The sequence below is a fragment of the Plectropomus leopardus genome, chromosome 3 (assembly GCF_026936395.1).
Source record: "Plectropomus leopardus strain MGB_pleo_1.0 chromosome 3, ASM2693639v1, whole genome shotgun sequence".
NCBI classification, from domain to species: Eukaryota; Metazoa; Chordata; class Actinopteri; order Perciformes; family Serranidae; genus Plectropomus; species Plectropomus leopardus.
Window position 1 is genome coordinate 7,391,828 of NC_142178.1, and position 11,557 is coordinate 7,403,384.

An 11,557-nucleotide genomic window follows, 5' to 3' on the forward strand; every position below is an offset into this window, starting at 1 on the left:
TCTGGGTCTGACAGTCGTGATTCCTTGTTTGCAGATCTCCGAGCTATGTGAATTGACTTTGTCAATGTTTGCACACCTGTTCACGAGATCTCTAATAGTGTCTATATGTGGCTTGCGACTTATTCATCACGTTCAGGCGCACACAGTATATCTCTGAAAATTGTTGTTTGAAATGTCTAAGGGACACAAACAGACCACATGCACGCACACTCAGACAGTAACAAAGTGTCAGGTTTCATTCCAGCTATTCAGCTCCCTGTTTAAAAATAGTGAGGCAGCTTTGACCTCTACCCTGTGGAGCATGCCCAAGTGGCACATGTCCAATAAGACCTCTGGAGGATCTGAGTATAGAGTATATAATGCATTTTACATGATTCCATTGATGCTGATGAGAGAAAGGATGATAAAAACAAACAAAAAGACTGAAATACTCCACAACAACCGTGACAGTAATGACATGTGACATTCAACTTCAGCATTTTATTCATGACCTTTCATGGCAGATTGATTTACTTATGACAGAGTAATACAGGAGGATAAGGAGATGTCATACAGAAAAGAGCAGTGGCAAACAAAAGGAAGGATATGAGTAAAGAAACAAGAGCAGTGGAAATACTCGTGAAGCTGCCAATGTGATGACGACATTGAGGTTGATTTCCCATGTTCCCTCACAGTACACCAAATGACAGTGCTAACTTCTATCACAGTGGGCCTTGTTTATAGTAGGCAGGTTTCCATTAACCCTCAATTTGGGAAAATTGAAATTGCCAGTACAATGCACGCCAAATTGGAAACACTTCAATTTTGAAAAAAAAAAAGCCTACATGTGGGTAGTCCGATACATCGATATTTTGGTGAAGATTCTCAGTCAACCAGCTAAGTGCTATATCATACGCAAGTGAGCTTGCTTGAGTTTCTTGAAGATATTTCACCTCTCGTCTGGGAGGCTTCTTCAGTTTAAAATAACTGAATAACTGAACTAAAGAAGCGTCGCCAGTGAAAGCTGAAACATATCTTTAGTGTACTGAATGACAACTCAAAACCGTAGGCCTACAGTTCAAGATAAACTTTTCAAACGGCGTGATGTGACTGTTCTCTTGTTACTGTGATGCTGCTAAAACTGAGCTAAGTAAGCTATAACTATAACTATTAACTATACACAAACACCACATGTGAAGATCACAAGATAGCAGCCTTATTTTGACCGGCTGTTTTTTTTGCTCTGCTGTCAGTTATGAGTTGCCTTTATTTATAACTGATGACTGTAAATTGCGGTTGTATGGACACAACAGTAGAATGACATTTAAAGGACAAAATGCTGCCCCCCTGTTCGGCAGGACTTACATACTGTACCTTAAAGCAAAGTACTGACACCAAATTGATATAAAACCTCAAATCAAGACACGATGCATCAAACTGTATTCTGAGAGCATAAAAAACAAAAATAATGGAGACTGAACTGTTCAGGAGGTACCACAAAACTGCACCATTGCCAGAAAATAAATTGTTGGAATTGTACATTTCTGGAACCTAAAAACACGTTGCATTTGCACGTTTCATACGCATCATATTAATGTTTCTAAAGTGATGTAATATATACGCCGACTGTCATCTTAAGGTGGCACTCTGTCTCCAAGGGATCCAGAGTTTTTACTTAATATTTTTTTTTTCCTAGTTTATCTTCCTCTTTTTTTCTGTAAATAATGTAAAATTGTAGATATTTGATTTTGAGTATGTGGGTGTATACATATACATTAATTTAATTAGAGTATGAGTCAAATTACATTAATAGGGAAGCCGGTTAATTAAAAAATGACTTATGGAGAAGAGGCGGCATTAAATAAGTTTGTATTTCTTCTCACTCCTTTTCAAATATGTTAGCCAAGTCATCATTTCTTTTGCCTCCTGTTTTTATTTTTTTTACATGTTTGAAATAAATCAAATCAAATGAAAAGAAGGGGGGAGATTTTGGATGGCATGACACCTTGGTGAGACACCTGCCAAGCTGCAGACAGACAAACAAAACTAGGTGCTTTTTAGCAAAGTCACTGATGTTTCCAGGGGCTTTTTACGAACCAAAAGTGGGTGTTTTTTTGTGCAACTGACTGTTTTGTCCAGCAGGGATAGTGCCACGAAAAGGTACCTTTTCTTTCTTTTTTTTTCTTTTAACCAAGACTTTACAGCATTTCCAGTTGGGATTTTGCCCACAAATCAGGTTTATTATAAGCCAAACATCCTTTCCTAACATAGCACTGCACCGCAGCTGAATGAATGATCAGCTCGATATTAAGCGACTTCAGGAGTTCATAACGACTTGATCATTTGAATCTGCTGTGTTGAAGCAGGGAGAGATCTAAAACATGCAGGACAAGTGGTACTTGAGAGATCTGAGATACGCCGCGCTACATAATAATAGGCAAATGTAACAAATCAATGATTTGCAGACGTGTACAATGCCAACACTGTTGTGGTGATTGGTTTGCAAAAAAAGAGTTATCTGACTATCATTATAATTTCTCATCTGTGCAACCATAAACCTACTTCTTAGGCACGCTGAAAACACATACACACATTAAGCGATTCACATCATTGTCACGAAAACTGTCAGTCAGCTGGCCAACACGTTTACTTGAAACTCAATCCTGAAGCATGATACACAGAACAAACAAAAAGATAGAAATGAAGATAATTTGTGAGAAATATTAAGCAAACACTATGGGTAGTGGTTTTCAAGGCAATGATATAATTTCTGACTATTTAGTTAGTCAACATTTTTAGGTTAAACCTGCTGAACAAGGCCGACAGAGGCAGAACAAACCGTAACATCGCATGAGAACCGTAGCACCACCATAGCTGATTGTATTCAAATGAGTTCACCGTGTTTGCAGACATATTTGACGGATTCAGTAAGGCTCAGTTGCAGTGCCACACTGCTGCACTTACATGTATGTGGACTGTGAGGTCACTGCTATACAGGCTACAGTTGTTAAAGCTCTTCTTCCAAAACATAAACACAAAAGTAAACTAAAGGCCTCTCAAAAATTACTGTGCCATGTGCACAGATTGAATAAAAGGATATTAGTCTGACCCTCCTTCTATGCTTCTTGGTTTAGTGGTAATTAACATAAACTGTCATTTGTTTTAAAGGCTTCAACACTGTGGTAGAATGGTAAAGAGACTGATTAGATTTAGGTTTAAGCACTCTGGTACAAAAGAAAAAGCACTTATTACAAAAAACACAGGCCTTGGTCTCCCAAAATACATTGGTAGTGTATTAGAAATGATCCTAAACACACTACACTCATCAAAAATCTTTGATATAAAAAATTGTTGAGAGTATAAGGGACTTACCGGTTAAGCTCAGTGACCTAGAAGACTGAGACAAAACTCAAAAAGGAGTCAACAAACATGACAAATTCTATTTGGTAACAAAGGTGAACTTACTATGCAGTATCATACAAAAAAAAAAGTCAAAATGTACCTCGGCAAAAGTTTATAAAATATAATATGAATAAAATAATATAATAATATTCCTTGGTCCGTAAAAACTATGTTACTCTTACAACATTTTTTTTTCCCTTGCACACATCAGATGCTTTTCAGTAAAAGACGATCTCAGTAGAAAGAGAGCATCGTGAGAACGGCTTCCAAACCCACAGGAGAATAAAAAAAATGCCTCTTGTTGAATCAGGCTGCTGTGAGCATTAGATGGCAGATTTGTCTTCAACAATGTTATGATCCTTTGAGTGGACATGTCCACAACAAACCAGGAGAGGGAGCCAAAGAGTCTTCTGTTTTCCACAGTATTCTCTGTAACCCTTTAAACTCTGCAAATTAGATTTCTTTCAAAAACACGGGAAGAAGGCGATGAGCAACTTCAGCTGGAACTACCCAAACAATTTAAAGAAATTAGGAAAAAGGGAAAAAAAAGAAAATTACCTGAAAATAAAAAACAATAAAGTAAAAAAAGAAAATTACCTGAAAATAAAAAACAATAAAGTAAAAAAAGAAAACTAAATTAAAATAAATGACTTAAAAATAGCTAAAATGATAACTTAATAAATTATCATTGATCATAGATAATAAAATGAATTCTGTGAGATCGTTTCAAATATGTAATTGTGATAGTTATAAACATAGTTCTCTGGAAAAAAATTCCAAGCTTTTATAGAAATAATTTTCTAAATCTACTCATTTCCAGCGATTTGCAGGACATTACAAGTTGCTCAATGGCAATTTTCCCCAAGTTTTCAAACAAATCCAAAGCAATGTGCTGACATTTGTGAAAGGCATCTGAATGCAGCACATGAAAAGTGCTGTTGAGCCAGGTTTTAAAGGGTTAACCCCCCCCCCCCTTACGTCCTTTAGCATTCCCGATGATCACATTCGCTCTCTGATGAAGACTTCCAGAGTCTGTGTGCGATTCTTCACAGGTCCATGAGCCTCTTTGGCTCAAAAGTACATGCACACGTTTTCTCACTCAGTCCCACAAAGCGCATATATCAAATAAGTATCACTATGACTGCACCGACATGGTTGACGCCCCTGACGACATGCCCGAGTCACTGCTATTGTACGCACTGTGGCTGTCCCCGAGCCCGCCCAACGACGATGACGGTGAGGATGAAGATGCTGGTGATGACGAAGACGTGCTATGTGTCCGCAAAATGGCCCCAGCGGCACTGCAGTGGGGTCGGGGCCCCGGTTCAGGGGTGTAGGTGAAGGTGAGGGCGGTGGCGTAGATGACTCCATCGTTGCGGACCAGCGTGACGGGGACCTGAACCGGCTGTCTCACCCAGCGCCAGCCCTCCCTGAAGGCAGAAATGTCCGGCACCACGCACAGGATGCTCTCTCCACATCTGAGTGGACGGACGGATGATTTTTAAGTATTTGAGCCATCACACACTCACACCAGGCCCTGTTCTAGCCTGCTTTGAATGAGAGCTGAGAGATGCTGGCGGGCAATATGAGTTGTTTTTTAGGCTTGTACGCTAATCTGTTTCATGTTTTTATCCAAAGCTGTTTAAGAAACAATCTCAATTTTGTGCCCTTTTACGCACTATGACAGTGATAATCAATGTGCAGCCCACGGGCCAAATCTGCCCCCCCCAACACGGTGCCAGGTGGCTCCCCCAACCATTTTCTAAATGACAATAAAAATAAAGTTATTCACAATGGGAATTGTTTTGTACTTTTAGTATGTATATAAGGTGCTACAGTGCATAAAACAGCATCAAAATAGAGCTTGTTTATAAAAAAAAGTGACAGTGGAGGATCCCCAAAATCCGATCGAGGTCCCAACTAAAACCCTAATGTCCTAAAATCCTAGAAATATACTAAAATCCTAGAAATGTCTTAAAAGCCAAGGAATTTCCTAAAATCTTAGAAATGTCTTCAAATCTGAGGAATGTCCTGAAATCTGAGAAATGTCCTAAAATCCTAGGAATGTCCTAAAATCCTAAAAATGTCCTAAAACACTAGAAATGTCTTGAAACCCAAGAACTGTCCTAAAATCCTGGAAATGTCCTAAAATCCTAGGAATGTCATAAATCCTAGAAATGTCCTAAAATTCTACAAACGTCCTAAATCCTACAAATGTCCTAACATTCTAGAAATGTCCTAAAATCCAAACACGTATACAAGTTGCTTCAGTGACAATAACTGCTAGAAGTGAGTTTTTTTGGAGCTGAAGATGCCTATGTTTAGCATTAGTGGGGCAAGTGGAGCATCTGGGGGAGCACTGCCCCCCCGTGCTCATGCCTAGAAGCGGCCTCAACTCACACACAGATTTAAACACTCACCTGTACATGGTGTCGGCCTCCACATCTCCAAACCAAACTCTGAGGTTAGGGGTGAAGTTCTGTCCCGTCAGCTCCAACATTGCCACGTCTCCTCCACCATTTAACTTGAAAAAGACACACACACAAAAAAGTTTTTTTAAAAACATCCAACAAGCTGAGTAACAAAAGAGGAAGCTGGTAACCAGAGTGGCACTCATGTTTGCTGATAAAACACATAACACGCATGTTTTCAACAGAAAAGGCTGCATGCATACCTGCAGACTTTCCACCACAGGGACAGGTGTGACCGGTGTGGGGACGGGGCCCATACCCTCATAAAAGGTGTACTCTGCCTTGTCAGTGCTGATGATAGTCCAGGAAGCCCCGTCGTTAACAATCTCCTTGTTAGTCTCTTTGGAGCACTGCGTGGCCTTGAGAAGATTAAAAAAAAAACCACAACAACATAAAATAAATTTTACTTCCCACTTTTATATCTAAAAAGGGGAAAAACACACTTGAGCAAGATATCATAGTGTCAGACAGAGCTTGGCAAAGACAAAGATTAGAGAGGGAAATAAGACTCTTCTCTCGCACTGGAATGCTCATTAAAACAAATGGGTAGACCTCTCCTGTGGGTACTTATTTCACACAAATACCTGCTGCAGGAAGACAGGTCAAAATTCTGCTGTCTACAGGCAGAAACAGCAGCACCATCCCAGCTCACAAAAAACACCACGACAGAAAGATCACAGAGGTAACATACTACGAGTTTGTAAGCTCTTACTTACCAGGAACAATTTCTCTATTTCTGCAAAACTAAATTTCATAAAATAAGTTACATTTTAAGCCTTTGTAACTAGAGCATATTGGCTTGATATCTTTCAAAAACATGAGAAGAACAACACAAGAAATGACCCAAAAATTAGCAAAGAAAATTACCTGAAAATTTATATCTTTAAAAAGCACAAAAAAAGAAAGTTAAAAAAACAAAACAAAACAAGGAAATGACCTGGAAATTCTTAAAAATATAATAATTCTGTAACATCACTATAATTATGTAATAATGATAATTATTTTTTCCCTTGCTTTCAAGGAAAAGCTGCTCTGTCTGTGCCCAGAGTGTGATACAATGCATAACAGCACAGCATATATATTCAAACAATGCTCATGAGGAACAGTCCAGATCCAAAAATAGATGATTGGTTCGTGTCAGCAAGATGTTTTGATCGTCACGGCCTGCCACAAATAAATGAATGTGCGGGAAACCATCTGTATCACTAATGAACAATTATTGAAAAGGCAATACAGAAAACGGACAGAAATACATGCTTTAATTTTGAGACTTTATAGGAAAGCTCAGATTTAAGAAATAAGATTCTATTTCTTATAAATATATATATCTTAATGAGTACTTTTTTCAACGCAAAAAACTGGAACTGAGACTTTACAAGAGCCACGTTTAAGAAGCAAGATTAAAATCAAACAAAAAAAGTGTGTGTGATTGAGCACCTGAAACTGGATAATCCTCTCCTGTGAGAGACAGAGATACATTCTGTCTGTGTCTTTTAGGTAGAAGGCACACTTGTGAAGCTGGGACACTGGATCGTCTGCATCCATTAATGCTGTCTGCTTGTCCACTTTGCGAATGATCTGAGGAATTAAAGCACACACGCCCATCATAAACACACAGAAACAAATAATGTACAAAAACAAAGGTGTACAGTTACAGACACACCTGGGTGTACACCAATGTTTTGACTACTCACTCCCTCACAAACAACACACAGCTGACATATGAAGCGACACAGACACATGCGTACCAGTCTGGGCAGGGCCATGCCAGTAACAGAACAGACCAATTTGACCGTTTGTCCATAGTGAATGTAGCCGTCTCTCACAGCAAACTCCTCTCCTTCAGACTCCTCATCGTCCACTAAACAAAACGACACAGAACACAAACATCACATAAATGCCGATAACGTCCTCTCTGCCTTAACCCTTTGAAACCTGGCTCGACATCATTTTTCTTGTGCTGCATTGGTTTGCTTTGTTTTGAAAACATATGGGATAAAGAGTAATGAGCAACTTGAAACTGCAAATTGCAAGAAATTGGTAGCTTTGGAAAATAATTTTTTTTGAAAGATAGGGGAAAATATAGAAAGAAAACTATATTTATCACTACTGTCATTATATATTTAAAATTATTTTACAAAATTATCATTATTATTATTATTATTATTATTAAGCACTTTTTTCCAAGGCATTTACTTTTTTTGTTGTTTATGTTTTTTCGGCAGATTTTTAGGTATTTTTGTGCTTTTTACTTTTGTCTTTCTTTCTTTTTGCTAATTTTTAGGCCATTTTTTCATAAGGTGCTTAATGCCCTTTTCCCCATGTTTTTGAAAGAAATCAAGCCAATTTGTTCAGGTTTCAAAGGGTTAAAGTAGAGGCTCACAGTCAGTGTAAACAGACATGAAAAAAGGACAAACATCAATAAAAATGAATGAAATGACCAAAGAGAACAAAATTAAAATAGAGGGAAGGATTTTTTTTAATGAAACAGGAATAGGGACTTACAGAGGTGAATGTAGAAAGCTCCCCACTGTTGGGAGCTGGCAAGAAAGTTCCCCCCCTCCACATGAAGATACCGGGTACTGACCGTCTGGGAACGCAGGCGGTTAAATAACGCTACCTTAGTCCCTGAAGCGATACACACTGGGGAGGAAGAAAAAGAAAGGAAGAGAGATAAGTGTCAATGTGTGGTGAAACCTTACAGCTGTCTTTGCATTAATGTGTGTGTGTGTGTGTGTGTGTGTGTGTGTGTGCGTGTGTGTGTGTGTGTGTGTGTGTGTGTGCGTGTGTTGACACATCCTGTGACTCACAATCTGCATTTTTCAGGGACTGTTTCTTTTTGGAGGGCTTGGAGATGACCTTGATCCTCTTGCTGAGGAAGACTCCTATGTTGGCGCTGTTCCCGTACAACATCTTCACAGACAGCATGAAGTGTTTCCTTTTGTCCGAGTCGCTGATATACAGAGTCTTCGCTGTGCAGAAATGCTAATACAAGGAAAAAACACAGGTTAGGGGGTTTTGTGTATGTGTGCAGTTTTGTTAGTCCCCCTTTCACTTCCCTCTTGTCTCCTTCTGAGAGTTCATTCACCTTATTACAGGCAACCCAATCGCTCTGCAGACAACATGCGCTTTTCAAAATCACGCTTTAAAGAATATTACACCTTAATATGGTTTTCTACTTTTATTAAGTATGTTTTTTAACTAACATCAGTTCTATTCATAAATATCAAATATTCATTCATATTCAGAATATTAACCCTTTAAATGCCAGGTTTTTGTCATAAATTAATTATTTAATCATTTTGGAAATAGCATGCAGTTTCTCCATATGCCAAATATGGTAAAAATGATGTCTTCAGGAAAAAAAATAGTAAAAATTACAAATTCCAAGGCGAAAGCCCAGAATGACACCCAGAAATAATACAATGCATGTTTTTATGCTTTGATGGCTGTGGGATCAAAAATGTCAGTTTGAATGGGTTTCAATGGCGCATTATTTGCACTTGTCTGAATGTAACAATTTAGTTTCCACAGTGTATTTTAGACTTATTGTAGCAGCTGAGCTGGATTAAACAAAAATACATAATCTTTCCAAAATGTATGCCCTATATATGAACACAGCAAAAATGCTAAAAAAAAAAAGAATGAAAAGCACATAAAACATGTTCCTATGGGTTAATAAAACCAAAGAAAATGCAAAACAAGTACTTTGTCGATTGCTAGAATGAGGGAATTATGAGCAGAGCGTGTGTTATTACTGTGTTGTTGTTTTTATGCCTACCAACCTTTCCCTCCAGATTGAGCTGCTGCATCTCCTGCTCACTGTTGCCTATCCCAATGAACGCACACGGCTGGGCCTCCTGCTCTGTGCAACCCTCCTTTTCCATATTCTCCAACTTCTTCTTCCAGCCACTGCCCAGCAGGTACACACATGGTGGAGGGCAAAAAAATCTAATGGACACAAGCAAAGGTTGAAAAACATTCAGTGAAGCTTTGAACGGCAGTGATTTCTCCATCAAACACACACAAACTCAAAGTATGCCGTGTTTAACAGTCCCGCACGAACCTTTTTTCATTGCCATATGACTTCTGTGCAACCTTTGCATGCAGTATGAGCACCGTTTGATCATCTTTGTCCTTCAAGTAATTCCTCATAGCCTCCCTGAAATGAAGACAAAAAAACATGCAGTGCTGACTGAACAAATTGTTCTCTACTGTAATCAAGTCCACCTCTACACTGATTTCAATGTGTTGAGTTGTTTGCACTGTAAAGTGGTGCCTGTGTGTATCTCTACCTTGTCAAACGCTGAGGTCGCTCGCCAAACTTCCTGCAAAACAAAAACAAGAGGGTGCGAGGCGTTTAAATGTGGTTTTAGTGCTGCAGAGATAAAAACAAGCTTGACTGAAAGTGGGTGACCATGTGCACAATCTCAGTGACATCTGTAGTGCAGGAGCCCTTAGTATTACACTGTGTTAAGAATTCAGATAAAAGTGTAAGACTACATCATACATAGTAAAAGTTTTGCTTCTCTTTCTAGGCTTCTAGTATATATAATATACAGAGGACTGAACAGGAAACTGATTTTACTATTCTAGTGGGCTACCAAAGGTTTTCCTTTGTATTTGCAGTGTTAATTATTTATATAATTAAAAATCAATACCGTGCATCCATGCATTGATACAATTAAGCAATACAAAATAAAACAATATATAAAATGCGATACCCCCCCGACCCCCAACTGGAATCACAAATATTATTTCTTGAGCCTGCCTGAGTGACTGGGGCTCCCTACACCATTAATACCCATATTCCTCAGTTTCTGGCTGATAGATGGTGTTTTTTAAGACAACATGCCTTCCAAACCCACTTGCCAGTTTGGGTGTTTTGAGAATATTTAAAATAAATATGCAACGAATGTCCTTCCCTGATCCAAAAAAAAATCAAAAACAAAACTCCCTTCCCAGAGCTTAAAAAAATTATTTAAAAGAACTGAAGTGATTCCCGCATTTTGCACAACCCCCGCCCCACTCCCATAAATACCGAACAGTCCCTTAACTTATCTAGAAGTGAAATAGTAACAATGTAGCAGTCTGCGTAGTTTGTTAAGATAGTAACGTTACATTGTTGCTCTTCTCATTTTGTTGAATCAGAAAATAAATAGACACAGTCAGGAGAAGTAGCCTAGTTAATTCAAAATGCAAAACTGTTGGCTGACAAAAAGTTTTTGTAACAGTTTGAAACAGAGTCAATATCGTCATACGACAACTCCAATGGCAGAGAAACCAGACGATACAACGAAGAATAGTTGAGCACAACTGACCCCTCAGAAAGCCACAAAGTAGCTCTGTGTGGGGTGAGCTTACTGGGGCAAAGCCAACACTCATAACAGCCAAAAACGTCACCCAAAAACACTATTAACTGGCAACGGTTTACCACAAGAAAAAAAACTTTTTTCTAAATATCAATATGGTTTGAATTTCAGCACTTACCCCGTAACAACGGGCGCCATCTTCCAAATAACTCTCCCCCCTTGGAAAAAAAAAGTCCAACAATCGCGAGATCCCTCCCCCGGCCCCCTCACCAAAGCCAACGGCACAACAGAAGAAGCAGACTGGAAGGAAAAGCAGGGGGAGAGAGAAGGGGGAGGTGTGACGGAGGAGAGGGGTGAGAGCAGGGGGCGGGAGTGGCGACGGGCAGAGGGCAG

General features: G+C 39.0%; 1 protein-coding gene across 2 annotated transcripts; it reads right to left on the reverse strand.

Moving 5' to 3' along the window:
- Window positions 1-460: 460 nt before the first annotated feature.
- On the reverse strand, window positions 461-11,464 carry LOC121942246 (recombining binding protein suppressor of hairless-like). Of its 2 annotated transcripts, XR_015776183.1 has the most exons (12): window positions 11,343-11,464; window positions 10,148-10,180; window positions 9,919-10,014; window positions 9,638-9,803; window positions 8,663-8,837; window positions 8,358-8,495; window positions 7,601-7,713; window positions 7,290-7,430; window positions 6,056-6,211; window positions 5,802-5,905; window positions 3,979-4,859; window positions 461-3,939 (listed from the first exon to the last, which is right to left on the reverse strand). XR_015776183.1 is itself a non-coding variant. In XM_042485392.2 (11 exons), the coding sequence occupies exons 1-11, from the start codon at window positions 11,360-11,362 to the stop codon at window positions 4,517-4,519; spliced, it is 1,485 nt and encodes a 494-aa protein (XP_042341326.1). In that variant the 5' UTR covers window positions 11,363-11,464; the 3' UTR covers window positions 461-4,516. The 2 variants fall into 2 exon arrangements, 1 of the variants encoding a protein (XP_042341326.1); XM_042485392.2 differs by having other exon boundaries at window positions 461-4,859.
- Window positions 11,465-11,557: the final 93 nt, after the last annotated feature.

Bases quoted from the DNA above. Each gene is read 5' to 3' on its own strand.
- LOC121942246 (XM_042485392.2), bottom strand. From the start codon at position 11,362: ATGGCGCCCGTTGTTACGGG. The intron at 10,181-11,342 runs GTAAGTGCTGAA...TTTGTTTTGCAG, and splicing joins ATGGCGCCCGTTGTTACGGG to GAAGTTTGGCGAGCGACCTC. The intron at 8,838-9,637 runs GTTGGTAGGCAT...TCCTTGTATTAG, and splicing joins AGCTCAATCTGGAGGGAAAG to CATTTCTGCACAGCGAAGAC.